This window comes from Stegastes partitus, unplaced genomic scaffold (assembly GCF_000690725.1).
Source record: "Stegastes partitus isolate 25-593 unplaced genomic scaffold, Stegastes_partitus-1.0.2 Scaffold1823, whole genome shotgun sequence".
Classification (NCBI taxonomy): domain Eukaryota; kingdom Metazoa; phylum Chordata; class Actinopteri; family Pomacentridae; genus Stegastes; species Stegastes partitus.
Window position 1 is genome coordinate 107,389 of NW_007579554.1, and position 14,968 is coordinate 122,356.

General features: G+C 42.8%; 1 protein-coding gene across 1 annotated transcript in view; it reads right to left on the bottom strand.

Moving 5' to 3' along the window:
- LOC103372773 (mannosyl-oligosaccharide 1,2-alpha-mannosidase IB-like) overlaps window positions 1–10,431 on the bottom strand; it is a 31,527-nt gene extending 21,096 nt beyond the window's left edge. Inside the window, exons 1-2 of the mRNA XM_008302493.1 lie at window positions 10,426–10,431; window positions 8,677–8,757 (exon numbers count right to left, since the gene is read on the bottom strand). Of these exons, the coding sequence (XP_008300715.1) occupies window positions 8,677–8,757; window positions 10,426–10,431 (87 nt within the window). The remainder of the gene's footprint in view (window positions 1–8,676; window positions 8,758–10,425) is intronic.
- Between the last annotated feature and the right edge of the window lie 4,537 nt (window positions 10,432–14,968).

A 14,968-nucleotide genomic window follows, 5' to 3' on the forward strand; every position in this document is an offset into this window, starting at 1 on the left:
CTGTCAGAGGATTCCAGCTTTTGACATTGAAGGAAAAAGTCCATTTCTAACCTTGTGTTTGTGCCTAATTGTCCATCTCCGTGCTGCATCTGACTCTCAGTACGCAAAGCGACCAGTTTACATTCTCACGCCGAATGCTCATTTAAACGCTGCTGCTGCGATTCACCGGCGAAACGGAGGAAGAGGGAAAGAAGAACGCGTGGAAATGAGCCGTTCAGCGACTAAAACAAGAGGACGCAGCAGAATGCGTGTTTGTTGTGTGCTTTGGAGGGATGAGTAACGGCGGCGAGGCCTCCGACATCCATCAACCGCTGCTGCTGCGTTCACGCCTCAACTTGCAGGCAACTGAGATTTAAAAGTGAACTCCAGGCAGTTTAATATTGAACCTCCATTAGTCGGGGGAGTCGTTAAGGAGAGAGATTAAATTGTCCGGGTCAAAAAAAAAGGCCCACAAAAAGCAGGTAAATGCTCGGCTTTCAAACACCGGTTCATAACGTGGATGTTCTGTCGCAGCGTTTTCTGCCCTAAAAAGCTGGTAGTGCAGTCGATAGGTTCTGAATGAAGCTTCGACGCCTCAGTCTCTAAGGAAACAGCTAAATGCATCTGCGTCCATTAACACAGGCACACGCTGTCATACTTATACTGTCATAACGCTGCCGAGCACATTATGGGAATGGCACGACTTGAAGGAATGAAAATTGGAACAAAAATAGAAACAACCTTCATGTATGCAGACGACACGACCTTATTTGCAGAGAACAAGGAAGACTTTAAATTAAAAAAAAGCAAGAAGAGAGTCTTAAAGCCAGATTGAGCCTCAAGAAAACGAAAGTAAGGTCCATCAGAAAGTTGTTGATAGTTTTGTAAAAATAATGTAAGGCAAAGACGTGAGCAGAGCAACAGGTACGTCCACGAGGTCACGGCAGCCAACAACATGCGCTTCAGTCAAAGCTGCTGCTCGTCCATTATTCAGCATTCGCTCCAAAGGCCACGTTCAGAGAGCGCCGGGTCCCGCAGCAGCCTGGTGTATTAGCATGCTAATGTTTGGACTGTCAGTGTCACTTACAGTAGCACTGAGCAGGTGCCACTTCCTCAGCAGTAAATAATGGAGACGTCAGCTCCTCTGTCAGCTCAGTGCGTCTGTTTAAGTCACTTTAAGGTTTTGCTTTTCAACTCGCTGCAGGAGGAAACCTCCGTGTGTGCAGCTTTTCCTGCATTATTATTTCCATTTTTATGCTAAGCTAGGCTAAGCATCTTCACAACTCACTGCACATGAAAATAATATTGATCTTCTTTCATTTACTGATACCTTTTCATCTTCATATTTCAACTTTTACTTATTATTTTTTAATCTTTTACTTCCTAAAACCCTGAATATCCTGTAAGAAGCTAAGACTTCCTATAGTAATGTCCCCATTGTTGAAGACCACGACGAAACACACACACTCATATATTTACCAGCCTGCAGGACGCTCGGCTGCACCGTTTTCAAGAAGCATTAAAAACTCAAAAACGGTCTGATTAAAGAGGTTTTTTTTGTGAGATCAGAGCGGACGGTCGACTGATTATTGGCCCGGTTCATGATCAGATCAGCAATTTCTCAGATTATCAGTATCCTTTTTTTTTTTTTATTAAAACCAATTCCTGACAAACACATTAAAAGAAAAAGCATATTTTCCGCCCACAGCACGATCTGCCAAGGAAGAAACTGCACCAACGCTGAAGAATAAATAGTCAAAAGTTCTCTTTTATATGAATATATTACTTTTTTGTGCAATAATTCAATTTCCCGTGGACATTTCATTACCACGTCTCACTTTTCGGAAGTTTTTGTTTTGTTAAAAAGCTCAAGGATTTAATCTGTTAATACACAAAACGACCAGAACTGATTAAAAATGTGCCGATGTATTCAGCCTCTTGATTAAAAAACATCACCATCAGTCGTACTCTGTGTTTCCTGTTAACAGAATAAACCTTCAAATTCAGACAAACAAAATCGGAATAAATCAAAACGTCAACATCTAAACAAATTTTTTTGTGGATTGCCTGGAAAAAGTGCCGCCTTGGTCTCATTTAGTTAAATCATAATTGCATAAACATGTTTACTGATAAGGCACTAGAGGGCGACGTGTTGGCAAGCAGAGAGCTCGTAAAGGAGCACCGTGACAAAGACTTCTGTGGCTCCCAACTGGAGCTGTGATATTGAACGTCAGCTGAAATCTGCCGCAAAAACATTCTTCTAAATCCCTAACAAGGCATTTAAGCCATCGTAGAAAGTCACGGGAGTCGTGTCATTGATTGTCCGGTTATTGATCGGTGAAGAAAATTGTTCAAAATCGATTCTGTGCAAAACTACATTTAGCTTCTCAGAATCACTGACTGTTTTTTTCCCCCCTAAACATCACTATTCTTCAGTTTTACCATCCACATCCGCATTTGTCTAAAAATGACCGACCAGCTCCAGCTAACATCTTCTGCCAATCACTGGATTTACTAATTAGCAAACAAACGACACCTTAACTTCTTTTTAAAACAGAAAAGAGGCAGATAAAGAAGAAAAAATCAATGTGAGGAAAGCGAAAAAGATCATGACTAACGGGAGAAAGAGGAGGAAGAGTGGGGCAAAAACTAGAGGAGATGGGGTAAAGTGAAGAGGAAGGGAACAGGACAAGCTGTGGTGAAGGTAAAGGTTCTAAAGGAAGAAGGAAGAAGGAGATGGAGAGGAAGCAAAACAAGGGAAAGCACTTAATGCAGCGATTTGGAGAGAAGAGGAGAAGGGAAACAAGCGCCGAGGACGAATGTCAGAAACCCGAGGAGGACGCGAAGCAAAGCAACATGGCGGCAAACGTCTAAAGAATATCAGAGAAGAAAAGAGTAAAGAGAGAAGAAAACTGGTGAAGAAAGGGGAAGTAAATATGAAAGACGAACCACGACGGACAAGAGAAGCAGGACAAAAGATAAAGACTAAAGAAAAAGATAAAGGGAAACTGTACAGAACGATCGAGTACAAATAAAGGAGAAGAACGAACACAGTCACAAAGCAAGAACATGAAGCAGGAAACAGCAGAAACAGAGACGAGAAAGACGACGGAGATAATGGAGATGGGTGAGGAAAGCCAAACAGAAGCGTGGATAGAGAGAAGACGGCGGCGAGGACTTTAGAGGAAGAGGCAGAAACAGAAGGAGTGGAGAGGAATAAAGCTGAGGACAGACAGAGGAGTAAACACAATCCATCACTGCTGCTCTGCTTCCTGAACCTCCTCATGCTGCTGAATGCTGATCTACAAATCCGTTTCTCTGGGTTCTCCTAGCTTTGTCTGAGTGCATCTCCTTCTCCCTGTTCGGCCTTCCTGACCGTTCTCCTTTTATTGTGTTTTTTATGTGTCGATGATGACGACCGGGAGACAAAGCAAACGACTGTGTTGCCTTGAAAAGCATCTTTTATGTTTTATTTCGTTGTTTCTGCTTCAGTCCAGAGCCGTTCGTTTCCAGGTTTGTAAATGTGTCCCCGAACCAACAAGAGCCAGCGAAAGTCTCGCTCCACGGTCTCGACGCTCGTTTGCCGACGAGTAAAGAAGCCAACAGTGAAATTTCCAGATGGTGGCTAACCGAAGGAGAGAGCAGCCGGCATGTGTGACTCCTGGAGAAAGTTCCAACACTGCGAATGTGACGGGAAGCCTCTCCAACACGACAACACAAAACATTCAGTTCATTAATTTCGAGCAGCTGCCTCAAGCTGCGGCATGTATTCCTCCAGTCTAATATCTCAGATCCACGGGGGGACTGAAATGTCTGGACGTGGAGCCTGAGAGGTTTTAAAGGCAAGTTGTGTTTACATAAGTTAAGATAAAAATCAGCAGAATTACACTTCATCAGCGGCAGAAGCAGCAGAAACAAGGAGGCAACTGATCTTGAGAATGTAACGTACGGTCTCGTCAGCAAAAATAACCAAATACAAGCTTACATGGTGATAATTTATCTAATTTGTTTTATTCTGTACGTTTCATTTATTAAATTATGGGGGAAAAAAAAACATTGGCTGTCATGAGGTCATGTCAAGAAGAAAACCTCAACGAAACTGGGAAGCCAGAAATAACCGTCAAAAATTCAAGTGAGCTGCAGGCAGTGTTCACATCGAGCAAAGAGGAGACGAGGGAGGAAAATAAAACCTGTTCCATCAATTAAATAAACGCAGCATGGCTCAAAAACGATGCACAGAGGAGCACGTTGTCATGAATTTGTTGGAGGATACATTCAGCACGGTGAAACAGAGTGTATGTATGTAGCATGTAGCATGTTAGCATAGCATGTTTCCATTTTTTTCTCTAATGTTTTAATGATGGAAAAATTAGCCCACAGTGGGAAAAAATGCCTGGAAACCAGTTTAAAGGGTTTAGAGCCCATTTACATGCACAATATGTAAATGTGTTCCTTTTAATATTCTGGATTCTGAATATTTAAATCCAAGTCCTGTTTCTACATGTAAAAAAACGAGTTCATTGTTTAGTTAATTCCACTTAACTGCAGCACATTAGTCAGAAAAATGAAACTTTAGCAGCTTCTACACAGCAATATAACATGCTCCAGTTGTAAACAGCTCATCTACAAAACATTTTCTGACGTCCACGTCTTCTGCCTCATCAATTGATTTATATTTTCAATCAGATACATTAATTAGTGGGAATTAATCGATTGACCATTAATCGTTACCATTGCTAATTTGAACTATAAATGTGACCCAATGCACTGCGCCTTGGGCTACATCTGACATACAGCCCGAATTACACTAACGCATGATAAAATACTGATTTGGGTTTCATTACATGGATCGGCCCATTTAGTCGTTTTCTACATGTAGGTAACACATAATACTCCAGAGCCCCACATCGCTGTTAAATAGCATCAGGTGCAATGGGACTGATTTCATGCAGATGGGTCACAAATGCTGGAAAATGAGTCAAAAAGTTACTCTATGATCTGTGTAAACACCAAATCCCAAACATGAAAGGCATGTTTATGTATTCACCGAAGAAACAAGTGAAACCAGAAGATTAAAAAATGGACGTGAGATACAGAAAACACAACAATAAATCAGTTTAGATGCATTATGGAGGCATCACACTGTGGTACGTTACTTTGGGAGTTTTCCGATGGCTGTAATTACATTTAATTATCTAATCTTAGTTTACAGTTTGGGCTCCAGATAGTAGAAGTAGCAACAATTACATGAAGTGGCTGCTTTAGTTTTAGTCCAGACACACTAACTGAAACACGAGGTCATGAACCAACACAGAAGACGCTGTCATGGTGGCTCTTTACCAACACAAAACTAGTCTATTTCGTTGCGTCACTCGCTCAGTTTTGTGAGTTTGCGATAGACACACTTTCAGAACATCCTCCTCTCAACCTCCAGTGAGAGTTTCTTTCCCTTTTTACCTTCACACTTCAAAACCTGTGCAGGCATCGGGCGCCGCTTCGTGTTCATTCAGCTTCCTTCGCCCAGTGACAGCCATCGATTCTGCCGCTGGCCGACTGGATCAGCTGGGAGGGTTAAATGCCTTGCTCAAGGACACGTCCGGCGAGAGGGAGCGATGAGCCTCGCTCGCTTTTATCCGTCCTCGGCCATTCATCATCCTCAGCCTCCACTCCCATCGCTTTATTCGTAACAATCACCTCCAAACACCCTCCTCTCAGGTTCCTCCACCCTCTCCTCCGATCCCTCCATCACTGTCTCCATCTCGCTCTCGTCCCACCACCCACTGCTTCTATTATCACTCCGGAGGGCTCTGATGAATGACCGAGTTTGATTTGGGTGGAGGAGGAGGAGGAACTGAGCGAGGGGATGGGAGGGAAGCATCGGGGAACAGGAGTGGTGTTAAGTTATGCTTGTGAGGCACTTCGGCTCGTGTTGTTGTCCAGAGTGATTTAGCAAAACCTCTGTTTGCTGCTTCCAGAGATCCAACACTGTGCATTAGGGATGTACTGCTGTGGTTTTTGACGTCAATACCGATTATAGGTAATCGAGAAATGACAATTAAAGGTTGTTATTACTGAATTTAAGCATGCATTCAGTACATTTTATACATTAACAGCATGCAATAGGAAACCTGTCATTCATATCCAGGCGTTTCCATAAATAATGCTGGAATTCCAATAGAAACAAGAGTGATAACGTTTGAGCGACAAGCGACGCTACGATGCTCTTTCTGTTTATTGTTCGATAAACTGATTGAGATCAGTGACAGTTTGTCTCCTGCAGTTCAACCTGCTTCTCTGCTTTGTTCTTCTTTCACTTTTATCGCCCAGACCTCAAAGCTGTTTTTTCTACACTCTTTTTAATCTGTGGCTGCCTCCTAGCTTAGCGGCTAGCCGTTAGCCACTGTGAAAGTGGCTAATGTCCTGATTGGCGTGGTTGTGTCTCTGCTAGAGTGACGTGTCTCTCAGTTTGAGCACAGTTTTAAAGTTAATCTGATTTTAGAAAGGTGCTACGGTCCTCTAGCTAGTGTTAGCCACCTCACAAGAGACACAGCAAACCTCGTAGCGGCTAGCCGTTAGCCTAGCTTTAGCCACTTTGAAATCGGCTGATGTCCTGATTAGCGTGGTTGTGTGTCTGCTAGAGTGATGTGTCTCTCAGTTTGAGCACAGTTTTAAAGTTAATCTGATTTTAGAAAGGTGCTACGGTCCTCTAGCTAGCATTAGCCACCTAACAAGAGACACAGCAAACCTCTTAGCGGCTAGCCGTTAGCCTAGCTTTAGCCACTCTGAAAGCGGCTAATGTCCTGATTTGTGTGGTTGTGTCTGCTAGAGTGACATGTCTGTTAGAGCAGAGTGTCAAAGCTAATCTGACTTACGAACATGTTACGGTTCTCTAGCTAGCGTTAGCCACCTGATAATAGGAACAGCAAACCTCTTAGCGATAGCCGTAGCCTAGCAACGTCTACACCAGGTGAACTATTGGGGTCTTTTTTTGTGTTACACTTTGAATGTTTGTGCAGTAAACATTCACCTTCCAAACACCAAAGCTGCCACGTTCTGCTAAAGCGTTGTCTGTCTCTCTGCGTAAACAATCGCTGTAACTGGCTGTTACATATGACACGTAACAGCCAATCAGATAGTGGTGTGGGCGGGGCATTGCTTAGGACTACAGTAAGACGGCTGCATCAGAGCCAAAGCAGCGATACTATTTTGCGATAATCTGTCAATAAAAATAACAACACCAATGATCTAGAAATGCCAAAAATCGGCCTCGACAATCGGCTGGTTTGATAATCAGTCGTTCACTGCGGTTGAGCAATGTCTGTTGGGTGTTACTGGTGGGCCTAAATAGTTTTTAGAGGTCATTAGTTCAGCTTTTAAACTAATGACAGATGACTTAAATGTGTTTTTAAGCGATTTCTCCTCAACCATCCACCAAAACCCAGACTGCAGTTTAATTATTGCTTCCCGTGTGTTCTCTTCCTCGCTAAAGTCCAGAAACATCATGCGGGCGAGGCAATAATCAAAAGCTTGCCAATCTCACGTCTCTATTGGTACCGCTCTTAATTAATTCAGCCAACCTTTCTCGCTCGGAGTGTGAGGATATTTTTGTTTCCTAGGAAACACTCGTCAAGTCTGCAATGTGTAATTATTTTTTTATTGAACAAATCATAACGAGCGAGAACATACTCCAAAATTCTCGCTCTGCGGAGTGAAATTAATGTGAGTTGGGTGATTTGAAGGGAAGCAAACCTGTAAAATTATGCTTCAGTTGGCAACAGAACACACAGCATAAAGCCCCGCTATAGTGAAACAGCTCAAATATTTTATGGACAGCCTTCATTAGACTCATTTAAATAGTTAACAGAACGGTAAAATGCTTTGGTTTTCCTTCATTTTTGGCTGCGTCTCACTTCACATTATCTCCAGCGTGGGTTTGTTGTGGAAGGACGACGGTTCAATGATTTCTTCTCAACAAAACAGAAATCTCACCTTCAGAAGTACTTTTCAACGCAAAAAAAAAAAAAAGAAGTCAATGCGATCGATGTAAAATGCCTTAGCTCCACTGGCGTCTCTCCCCGATGCTCGCTGGCGGATCATTACCCGACATTCGCTCGCTCACGACGTTGCGTGGCTTCAGCATTTCGAGGGTTCACTACGATCTGACAGCTGTGGTTCGAGAACAAACAAGGCAGCGGGAGGGTGGGGAAGCGGCTCGAGCTTCAAAGAGCCGACGCTGTAAATGGGCGAGCGTTGGGCGGCACGAACATCGAAATAAAATTATAATAGAGAGCAGCGGCGGCGGTTGTGGAGGCTGCGCTGAGCACATATTTGATGTATCTGCTCCCATTATAGAAGGAGCACCGCTTGGCCGGGCATGAAAGCCGGAGTCGATGGGACTGGACGGAGGGAGAGAGATGGATGGTCGGATTTAACTTTCACCAGCGCCTTAACCAAGAAACAAAATCTGCCTGCTGGCCTTAATGGCAGCAGAGGAGAGGACGGATGGCAGGAGGAGAGGAATACTTCCTCCAAGTCCACTTTTTCTGTCTTCCGAAGTAAAAAAAAAAAAAAAACACCAACCAACCCATTTCCAGTTCTTGCCATCTTCAAAACAAAACGTTCGTCAAGTTTCCGTCAAATGCAACTAATGCAAATCTCACCCACAACCTCACAAAAACAAAAGGAGAGCACACTTACTTCCTGGCCGGAGAGGTAGTAGGCCGCCAACAGTCCTCCGATAAACCGAATGTTGACCTCAAACACCGACACCTCGGCATTCTGGGAAAACAAGAGCAGAAAGAAAATGTCAGACAACACAAATGCAATGTTTACTTGGTTCGGTACACATTTTTGTACGATTCTTCGAGTATTTGAGCTGTAGTTGAAGTTAAGAACGGTTTTATATCCGTCTGCTTCGGTGATGACGGTTTACTTTTGTGGAAAACGACACTTTGTCTGTTTACAGCGGTATTCTAATTAAAAGAACAGTGAAAATCATGTTGTACGCTCGACATTTGGTTAAAGCGAATATGCAAGTTGCAAAAATGGAAAACTTCAGGTTGACTTTCCTTAAAATGAAGTTGCAGAAATGCTCATTTTTAGAGTAATAAAATGATTTGAGCACATGTGACTTCAACCAGTGGCATTAAAAGCTAGTTTAGGTAGACGTAAATCAATTACGAGTCACCAATTGAAGCCCTTCTCTGAGTCCTTCATTAGAACCTGATGTTGATTTGTTTGTATCGTTTTATTGCATTTTTATTCCATTCATTTGTACACTTCCTGTCATGTGTTGGAAAAATAAAGTCTTCTTGACACCCTGCAGGTTTGTAATGCTCTATAGTGATGGTAAAATCCACCAACAGACAGTAAAAACCTGCCAAAGTACTAAAAACTTCTCCACAGTTTGCTCTGATGACAGATAAAGTGAAACCAAAACCAGCTGCGCCATCGTTGCTCTCATGAAGACTGATCAGAGGTGCTGCCGTTCCACTTCTTGCCATATAATCTAAAATACTTATTAGTAAACTGTGTACATTTCTGACTCTGGCTCAGTCCGACGGGCCACAACACTCGCCAGCTTCCCTCTAATGCCGACACAAACCCCGCCGCCGCCGCCGCGCAGCTGAAAATGCAAAGTAGGGGAGAGAGACGGCCGACACTTTAAAACTCCACTTCCAAGGCAATCTGCATTCCTAAACAAATTCTGGATCACACAGTCAAATTTGAAAAAGGGGGAAAGCATCTGCAAGTGAAATCGTTCGATAAACAACTCTTTAACCCGCCGACGGGTAGATGTGGAATAGAACAAAACGCAGGAGCCACCGGGAGCACGACGATCAAAACAATACCAAACCGAAGCCACTGCGAGACAAAGGCGTGTGGATAAACTCGACCATTATGTGTGTTTTCTTTCATTAATGAAGTCAGAAAATTGCATTTTTCTCCACTTTTATGGACCCCTACTGCTGGTCTCGCAGCTTTCCCACAAACCAGCGAAATAAAAACCCTTCAAACAATCACTTCAAGTCAATCGCGAGAAATTTCTCGGCGAGCGACAGCATCCTTGACGGCGATGAGGACAGATCACTCATCCCGGCTCAAATGACGCCGTGACCTTGCTCTGACGTTTTCACAGTAGAAAAATGGAAACATGCCAGATGACGAGGAGTTTACCTGCAAAGAGGGAAGACGGCTGATGCGGCTTTAACATGTTGGACTTGAGGAGATGTTTGGGACCGTGGAGCTACCTGAGGAGGTAACCGCAGCATGTTTACCTCCATCTGACATTCTGCTAATTCATTCATCTCCCTGCTTCTCGCCCTTTGCGTCGACGCAGAGGACTGCCATAAATTGTAGACACTGCTGGGAACAGTAAGTCTTCTTGACGTGCCCCCACAGATGAGACGCCCATCACATCTACACACGTCTGCTTCGAACACCAACCTGCATCGTTCTTGGTCCCAACACGTCTGAATCTGAACCCGAAACAAAGAGAACCGCTCGCTTTTGCCGCCGCACGAACCGGCCTCGCTCCAGTTTCTCCTCAACAGCCTCTCAGGTCGTCGTTTTCTGGTTCTGAAGCACACGTGGAGCAGCCAGGCGGCTCTTGCAGGATTCGGAGCTTGATGAAGGCTGGGAGGCTCTCGTAAAGCCGACCCCATTCTGCGGCATCCATCCATCTAACCCTCCTGTCTGTCAGTCGGCCTCGCTTGTTAGCCGTTTACAAGGAGCTCAGACCCTCGATGAGCAGCGGCGCCGTAAAACAAGGCCGGTTTTAAAACGCCTGCAGTGAACGCAGGCGGGGCAGCGAGGAAACTCGGAGGCTGTGCAGCGATGCACGACAGGACCGGTTTTGATTTGAATAAGTGATTTTGTCACGAAGCTACGCAACGAGACGGCAAAGTGGCTTCGTTCTCTGATCTTCTATTGCAAAGCGGCTCTGAAAGACGACCCGTGATCGCCTCCAACCTCTGCTTTCTCTGTTAATATCCAGCACGCCGGTGTGAAGACAAACCAGCGGACCCGTCCTAAAAGCTGCTTTCTTCAGCATGCAGCTTCCTGCCAAACATAATCTGTGTTTGTTGTAATTGGATCCCGTCACTGTTGTTCACGTTGCTCCTAACGAGGTCGTGGGAATATTTTGATTCGTGCAGAGTCGACTTTGGCTCGTATTTGCATATCGTGTACAGTCACTTTGTGGATCAGCAGAAGCGTAATGATGAACTCCACCGACAGCAGATTCCTCAAAGTATGTCGACGGTAAACAGTAGAAGTTGGGTTTTATCTATGAAGAGCGTGTTGAGATGTGGACGGTTTAAAGAGCATTTGAGTATTTTTGCTCGTAGAAAGTCTGCAAACTTACAAACAGGAGCGTAACTAATGATTATTGTCATAATCTGTCTCTTTAAGTGATGAGCAGGTTCGTCTATAAATGGCAGGAAATGGGAAAAATGTTGCTCGAGCTCGAGACGACGTCCTCAAACGTTGTCACAGAGGAAAGAAAAAAAAAAGAAAAAAAAAGCTGAAAATATTCACATTAAGAAGCTGGAATCAGGGGATTTACACGTTTTTTCTTTAAGAAATCACCCATATTGATCCTGAGTAGTTTAGTAGATGACGATTAATCGATTAAGCGTTCCAGCTCTGCTCACAAACTCCCACAGAAAAACACTGACTTTGTATTTACATCAAGAGTTGCTGCAGAAACACACAGCACAAGAAAAACAGCATGATGTTTAATTTTCTTTACAATGAAGCAGGTAAATAAATTGTACAAGAGTCCAAAAATAAAACCTGTAAATGAGAATATTATGGGACACTTTAAAAAATACTCTTCTATATTCTGAATCTAGACTTTTCTAGTCGTCATCAACCAAAGATTTAAAGCTGTCTGACACACTAGTAAACGTTCTGCTCGTCTTTATCTTTGTTTTTTCTCCTATAAACCTACATTTTACCAGAAAATCCTCAAATGACAGCATTTCTCCTTCGTGTGCAAGTTCTCTTTAAAAAAAATCTCCAAAATTAAACCATTCATTGAGGCAGAAACTGTAAAAACAAAGAGATTCATTGATGTTTTCAGCTCTCAGATGGTCCTCAAACCAATCACGTGTCACAAAATGGTGGCGTTTTATCTAAATTATTTTTATTCTACGTCTTGCGCCAGATGCAACGACAACTCAGGCACTTTTGGGTTGAACTGCAGGACGTGTTTCCACAGAAAGAGGCAAATATCTGAATAAATTAAGCTTAACAGTAAAGTCTGCACACAACAGGTGACATTTGGAGACATTTTATGATGTTTTACAGTCAAATCATTTTAAAAAAGGACACAAATCATATATTTAACCCCTACATCTCAATAGTTGAGGACAATAGAGCAGCACCAACTTTGATTTTATTATTTGTGAGATATAAAAGGTGTTTCCGTGTCCTCTGCATGCATTTCATTTACACAGAGCAAACTGCTTGTTATGTAATAAAACCTTTGAGCGTCCACGGGAGGCCGATCGTCTGCAAACATCTCCAGCTGTAATCATTTCTTTTGATTCCTACTGTAGAACACACATCGCGGCTTTATTTCTTTTTGTTCCCCCTCACAGCACGCCGTCTACATCCGCAACGGTTTGGCTCAAAACTTTTTCACGAAAAAGCATGAAAAAATAAAAATAAAAAATCCGCCGATAGTCCTTCAAGTCTGAAGAGAAAGAATCGAAAAACATGTCATCCAGGCGACTCAAGATAAAATATGAAACCGAGCGACGACTTGTCATTCCAGGTGACAGGAGCGAGGAGGAACCAGAGCCGCGAAGTCGCTGTCAAATGTCTTTCACCTTCAGCGGAAAGACGGGAGAGGAAGCTTCCAATCATGCCAAACATGACAGCTGTGAGCGCTCAGGAGTGACGTGGAAAATAAAAACATTTTCCTTCGTGTCTGAAGTAACACGGCAGCGTTTAGGCGCAGAGGTTTGCGCTAAATAATAAAAACTTTGTCGATTCGTCCCCTCGATCAAATCTGCACCTCCGACGGGATTATTAGTTGACGGACTCCATTAATTCGGAGGATCTTTGGGTCCTGGCGGCGGATCCGCACCTCGTGTCGACGCATCCATCATCGGCGCTGCAGTGCGGAGGCCCAACCGGGACACCGGAGAGTCCGACAATGACTCACCGCTCGCCTCGACCCGACACGGCAGCTACTTCATCATTCATTAGCGGTGAAGCTGGTGGAGCCGCTGGCGGGTGGGCGGCAGGAAAATGTGCATAAATCTGTTAAAAGCATATGAGGAGCGTAAAACTGGAAAACACCAAACGGGCGCCAGATTTCAAGCAAACTGAAAAAACACCAGACCTTTGATGAATTTGGATGATTTTTGAAGATCAGAAATCTCAGAAGATCACTAAAAAGACGACAGAGAGGCTAGAAAAACTACAAACACATGACAGACTGACTTCCTGGTTAAATCATCCCCACCAAGCTTTCAGATGCGTTCACAGTTTTCCACCACGGTGAGGGTTAACTAGCCAAAGTGTTCGTAATAAAGTTTAACTACGCTGATTAAACTGTTGGTTTGTTTACTGTAAGTCAGTTTGTTGTCTCTTCTGTTTTCATTACAGCAAAATCACCGAAACGTTAGAATAATTAACAGAGATAATGATTCTCTGAATGTAGTGGGGCAGAAAATACGTATTACAGTATTTTTCCTCTGCATGCTGAATATCCTGAACAACAAAGAGATGCTACTTAAAAAAAATAAAATAAAAAAAAGTACTTAAAAAAATTAAAAATTATTTAAACCAAAAAATTACAAAATTTTTTGGTTTAAAAAACAACAACAAATTACAAACATTTTTTTAGTTTAAAAGAGAAAAAAATAAACAAATTACACAATTTTTGGAGGTAATAATTGTATTAAAAAAACAAAACCAAATAGACTTGTTCAATTTTTAACTCTGTAAGCTTAAAATTGCAGTAATTTATTTATTTTTTTTTAAATTACATTCCACATGAATGAGAAAAACATAAATGTGCAATCCTATGCCATGATTAATTAACTGCAATAAAAAAGTATGATTATATTCTGCATCTCATTTTTAAAAATTCCCACAAATTTGTGAAAAAACATTGAAAAAATGACGTTCCTCTGCGCACCTCGGTTGAACTGCAGGAAGTGTTTCCACGGAGCAGACGGGAGGCAAGTATGAAGACAAATTAAAGAGATTGAGAGTAAAATAAAACATTCTTGATCAATAAAATAAAAGCAGCACAACTCAAAAACACCTCTCCAGAGTTACTGTTCTAGTTAAATGTCTCCAGCATGGAAAGCAGCCATTTTTTTTAGTATTAGTAACTTGGAAAAATGCAAAACGTAATGATTTCAGTGGGAAAAATAATTAATTTATGGCATTATAACTGTCTATTGGAGTCGTATCTTCTTCTAACCAAGGACTTTATGCTGCAGTGAGTTAAAATGTGACATTAGCAGATAGAAATGTCCCCAAACTGCCCGGGGTTGGAAGCGTTAGCTCGTCGCTAACCGAAGCCCGATTCAAAGCCGTCCATGATCGTGACATTGCAAAGAAACGGGCGAAAGCATCTTCGCCGTCAGGACCACGGCTCAGCGAAGCAGTTAAGCTCAATGTAATGTTGAGGAACTCATATATGCACAGAAGAGTGATTAAACTCCACTCAGAGTGATGTCTTTAATCTCCTAAATGGAAAATCCAGACTATGGCCTCCTTCCAGCCTCAGAGCGCCGACTAGAAAAAGGCCGAACAAATCTTTGATATCCACGAGGGCCGAGCTTAATTATGCTGCGGCCTTGAAAAATACTGCTCTCCACGAGTACCTGTTCTGTGAAAAAAAAAAAGGCCCGGAGCGAAAAATCCAGAGTAATGCCGCGGCCGCGTTGCTAAGATTTAGCCTAAGCTAGCTTAACCTTTCAGAGTGCTACAGTAGCGGCGAGCTAATGCCTGAATCCTCCAC